Here is a 5,542-nt window from a genome sequence, read left to right as displayed (position 1 = left end):
AGCAAATTGCAAGAATGCTCAAGGAGTTTCATTGGGGTATATGGTTCCACCTAGCTGTCTCTGATACTGTCAATTGACAAAATTATTATTTAGGAATTTAGTTATTATAGTATGAAATTTGGTAAAGAACAGGGGAAATATTTTAGAAGGGGGTTCTGTGCTTGGTTCGTTGGCTCAAGCCGACCTTAAAGAGAGAACAAATTGGAAGTAAATTAAGGAGGTTAGATATGCATGATAGTGATGGACTATATGTTTGCTTGTTAATTTCATGATTCAAAGGCTAATTTAGTAAAAAGATATATATACCTATAGTCAATTGTATTGTCTTCATGTTTTTCCCTCTCTTCTGTCCGTGACATAGTTACAAGATTCGCGAATTATATCCAAATAATTTATTTTTTTAGTAATGCCGAATTGAACGCTGAATTATTCAGTTGACCGAATTAAATCCAAATAATTCGCGAAATTTTCCCGAATTTTTCTCATAACTTTTTTTTTGTTCTCTTGTAGAACTGAGATTTCTGATCCGAATAATTCTAAATTATTCTCAAATTACATCCGTTATTTCTGAATCACGAATTTTTGACGACACCAAACCTAACCTGATGCATTTGTCACTGTGCTCCGTGAGTCTCGTTTGACACGATTTGTAATATAAACTTTTGTATGAAAATTTGAAACAGAGAGCTCGGTTTTATATGAAGGAAGAGAGAAATTTTTTAACATGGACAATATTTATATTCATAAAATTAAACTGAAATTCGAATATAAATAACTGAAATTAGTTTAAAATTAATTTCGAAAATACTGTATTCATGCAATTAATTTTGGAAAAAGAATTTCATACATCTCAAAATTTATTTTTTGAAATGAATGACCAAATAAAAATTAATATTTTTGTCAATATGTTGTTGTAGAAACAATTTTATTAGTGTGGCAACGTGATATGTGGAACAGTACTAATACTCCTAGTGAAATAAATCATTGTTATATCTAATGTTGTAAATAATGGTATGTGGTCGTCGGACGGATGGGATACCGCCAAACGATTAATCGGTATGCGGCCGATTAATCAGAATTATAGAGACAATTTAACATTTTTATTAAATTTATATTATATATATCATAATTTATTACAAAAACTAATTTATTTAACTCATTAAACTTTTCCAATAAACTTAATTTAACTTACTTCTATTATTATAACATGACAATACGGTTCTCATTTTGTTTACCTCAGTTGTTTTTGTTGTTAGTCTGCTAAGTGATACTATATAAACATCTATAAAAAGCGCTTGTATTCAGTCTCCGTTTTTGAATACTTTTTACTTGTGATGTTTGATTTCAATATGAAATCGGTGGTATAACCACTAATTTTTTTCAAAAAAAATAACATGACACTACACTTATTTTTTCTTAACGCATAAGCACTTTACATTTGTAAGTAACATATTTATTTAATAAAAAAATAAATTCAAGAATTAAGTTTTTTCAAATACTAATAATATTTTATTTGAAAGAAATGAAATATTATAACATAAAATCACTAAATTTAGTTTATGATAACTACTTAGTTTCATAAATACATATGTCGTACTAATTTAAAAAATTATATCAGTAGGTAAGAAAAATATATAATATATAAATAACAGAAGAATTAATCAATTTCAAAGCAAGTAAGAAGAAAAAACATACATAAAAAATATTGAATGTATGTCTAAATACAAATAAAACTACAATACATAATTTATAAAACTTATTATCACACACTATCACAGCAAAAAGAAAATCAAAATCAAAATAAATATTTACTATAATAAATTGGAATAAACGGAAATAAATAAGAATAAACGAGAATAAATGGGTGATTAAACGGTAAAATAACCGATTAATAAGAAGAAGAAAACGGCCGATTAATAATTTTCATCCGCAAACAAGCATCCGTTAAATATATTCATAACAATTTGGCCGCCGTTAACAATTAAATAGCTGTTTAATAAGCCGTTAAGTTGTTTTTTTACAAAACTGGTTTTATCCAATTTATACATTTTAAATTTCGCGAAATTATTCTGAATTTCGGATTTATCATTACGATTTGAAATTACGTGACATACTGGAAAATGCTACAGAAGGTTCCTATTGAATAAAGAAAAGGTAAATGTTAATGAAACATAAGCTACAAAATAAAATATAAAAGAGAGGAAAAGCGAAACATAAGACGGAGCTAATTTTCTCTATGCGGTCGATCTTTCCTACCCTTCTTAAATCCCCTCAAAATTCGTCGGCACTGCTGCGGTTCTCGTCGGTCGGATCCCAAACGCTCAACCCGAAACCGTCAGCATCCGACTCCATTTTCAGTATCTGTACCAGTACCAGTAGACTGATGAAAAACAGCCCCATAAGCGGTGATGTTCGCACCCGCACCGATACCAGTACCGGTGAGCGGTACCGGGACCCGAGTTCGAACCCGAAGGTTTCTCAGCTCAGAGAAGTGATTGGTTCCACTGATCCCACGGGCTCTCTCTCTCTCTCTATCTAGTGCTTGTTTTGTAAATACCATCCACACAAAACTTGGACACACTGGTACTGTGGTACAGATTGGTACCAAACCAGTTCCTTCTCTTTGATTTTGTATTTTCTTGTGCTTCATGTGAATAGAAGCACAAGAAACAAAAACTTATGCATTAATTGGTTTTCTGGAGTTTCTGGGTTGAATTGAAAACAGTTAAAATCTTTTCACCTCAAGTTTCACTTCTTCTCTGACTTCTGTTTTACTCTGCAAACAGATGCATGGGAGAAGTCATGGGAAGAAGGAATTATCCCATGGGATTTGGGGAAACCCACCCCAATTGTCACACACTTGGTACAAGCACAATCTCTCCCCAAAGGCCGAGTTTTGGTACCTGGTTGTGGCACAGTAAGCCCTGTTAAAATTCTTATCATTTTTTTTTTTTTTCAAATTATGGTTTGAAGAGGGAATAATTTTATTTTGAACGAATGGAATTGTTAAAATTTACTATACCGTCTTTGAAATGAAGTATAATCTTATGACTCATGATTAGAATCGTACGATTCTATTGGACTTACTAGGTGAGTGATTTGATTCACAATTCATGATTCGTGATTCAGGTTAGCAGGTCTATGATTACTAAAAGTTGTTAATTGTCTATATCACGGAGTTCCTCTTAAATTTCACCCTCCCAAAAATCCCTTCAATGCGTTTCTTGTGCTTTTATGGTTTTGCTGGCAAGAAAAAGGACAACAGATGTTAAAATTTTGAGAAATTGATGCAATGAATGTTTGTGATGTGAATTGTGGGTAATTGAGCTCAAATCGGGTGCGTCTTAGTGTTAGACCACGCCCATATGACATAGTATGGTATTATCATGATGTTGCAGTGAATTTTGTTTGCTATATGTAGTTTTATTTATTTCATTAATTTTGAAACAGTGCATGATCTAAGCTTATTTTGATATCATTTATTAGGGATATGATGTGGTAGCATTGGCTGGTCCAGAGCGATATGTTGTAGGCTTAGATATATCTGATACAGCCATCAAGAAGGCTAAGGAGGTATGACCTATAAAATATAAAGCATGGAAAACCCTACTTTTGTTTGAAAATAAGTGGCAATGGCCGACTGTTTCATTTACTGAAACAAACTGTCTTTACATATGTTACATATGTACATTACCTAGGCCGTTTACCTAAAAATCTCTTTATACAACTCATGCTAACATAACAAAGTTGCCTGTTTACTCTGGTAATGTAAGAACCTTATGCAATTTTGCTTCTTTATTGTAACCTTCTATTGAATCATGTCAGAGTGTCCATCTTCTTAACAGACAAAAAATACTTCTCCTTGAGATAGCACCACCATTTTATCATCTTTTCAAAAAATGCTTATTATTTCTTGTGATTGTTACTATTTGGCAACAAGTTTTGGATATAATGCAAAAAAAACTACCAAGCTTTATAATAAGGTTAATTCTGGCAAATATAATTAAGTCGACCTTTATATTTTCCTATTAAATTGCCTTTGGCTACCTCCCCTACTTATTTATACATACTTTGTACCAAATATTTTTACTTTACTGGAAGCAATATGCCTCTGAGATGTCGAGAGTTAGTCTTCAATGTAAAAAAAACGTTGGTGATTTGCAAAGACATTGTAATAATTGATGTATTTTTAAAAAAGACCTCACATTCGTATTGATATTTATTACCTTTTCTCTACATATTCCAGTTGTCAGCATCTTCTCCAAACAAAGAGTACTTCTCATTTTTAGTCGCAGATTTCTTCAACTGGAATCCTTCTGAGCCATTCAACCTAATATTTGACTACACGTAAGTCAGTATTACACACAATTGAGGAGTCATGTTTGTTTGTGAGGTAAAGTTATATTTGGTTGAAGGGAAAATGAAGTACTCTTTAGTGAAGTACCCAAAACTGATGATATACTCTTTCGATCCTGAACATTTGGTTGAAGGGAAAATGAAGGGGATTGTTTCCCAAGGTGGTGGAGATATTTGTTGTTTTGTAGGGTTTTAGGCCATATTTTTGGTAAATACCACTTGTTTATTTTATGTTTTGCTCAACAAGATCAATGTGTTTTTTTTTTCTTATTTATATCAGATAACTGGCCAGAAAGAGGGCCCGCCATTCAATAATGATGTGTCAGAGTACGTGAAATTTAATTTATAGTAGTTATGACCATACAGTTGCTATCATGTTACTCCCTTTTTTTTTGTTTTCATTTTTTTAGTAGCTTTGTGGTTTCGTTAATTGAAATTTATTGATAACTTGGTTCTTCTTACAAGCCAGTTGGTGTGATAATCCTAGGTTTACATAAACAGAGATAGGTATTTGAGAATTTACTGATTAATACAGCTACGAGGAGGTGCTAAATCCCTTGGGTTTCAAGAAAATTTCTATTGAAGACAATGAACTAGCTGTCAAACCTCGCAAGGTACATCCACCATGAAATTCCTATTAAATTTTTTATATTGAGTTCCATTTTGGTTGATATATAATATATTGCAACCTCTTAGTACTGTTTTTGTTAATTCTGTCATTGTTTCTTCAGGGGAGAGAAAAGCTGGTAAGATGGAAGAGAAGTAGATACCAATCAAATCTCTGATGACAACCTTCTTTTACCCTTTGTGGATAACTCTTTCACATATAAATAATTTCTTACTATGTGCGAGCGAGACAGACAATACTCAATAAGAATATATTGACACAATAAAAATGAAATATATTGTTATTTATTTATTTATTGAAATAAGTTTGTGTAACAAGTTTCTTGTCTATTTTGTGGTGATGACATAGCCCATGTTATTTATGGAATAAAAAAAGAAACCGGGTTCAATCTACTATGATAACACCTCCAAGTTTTATTTTAAAACCACACAACACACGGATGTGGAGCATACAAAAGTGGAAGAAAGACGAGCAATAATTCTTTTAGTGCATTTTTTTTTTAACTTCGGTTTAAAAATTTATGGAATCTTTTTATTAAAATTAAATGCTCACAACTAA

General features: G+C 31.7%; 1 protein-coding gene across 1 annotated transcript; it reads left to right on the top strand.

The window, feature by feature from the left end:
• The first annotated feature begins 2,188 nt into the window (after positions 1–2,188).
• LOC144575442 (putative thiol methyltransferase 2) lies at positions 2,189–5,301 on the top strand. The gene is made up of 7 exons (XM_078325591.1): positions 2,189–2,516; positions 2,787–2,917; positions 3,487–3,573; positions 4,247–4,348; positions 4,553–4,683; positions 4,892–4,970; positions 5,088–5,301. Exons 1-7 carry the CDS (start codon positions 2,237–2,239, stop codon positions 5,139–5,141), a joined length of 864 nt encoding a protein of 287 aa, XP_078181717.1. The 5' UTR covers positions 2,189–2,236; the 3' UTR covers positions 5,142–5,301.
• Positions 5,302–5,542: the final 241 nt, after the last annotated feature.

The sequence above is a fragment of the Carex rostrata genome, chromosome 24 (genome assembly GCF_964058835.1).
Source record: "Carex rostrata chromosome 24, lpCarRost1.2, whole genome shotgun sequence".
NCBI classification, from domain to species: domain Eukaryota; kingdom Viridiplantae; phylum Streptophyta; class Magnoliopsida; order Poales; family Cyperaceae; genus Carex; species Carex rostrata.
The sequence above is the reverse complement of the archived record's forward strand: the minus strand, read 5'-3'. Positions and strand labels throughout refer to the sequence as shown.

Excerpts from the sequence above, each read along its gene's own strand:
- LOC144575442 (XM_078325591.1), top strand. The coding sequence starts at position 2,237 with ATGCGGTCGATCTTTCCTACCCTTCTTAAATCCCCTCAAAATTCGTCG. Across the intron at positions 2,517-2,786 it reads TGGTTCCACTGATCCCACGG|ATGCATGGGAGAAGTCATGG; the intron begins GCTCTCTCTCTC and ends CTCTGCAAACAG. Across the intron at positions 3,574-4,246 it reads CCATCAAGAAGGCTAAGGAG|TTGTCAGCATCTTCTCCAAA; the intron begins GTATGACCTATA and ends TACATATTCCAG.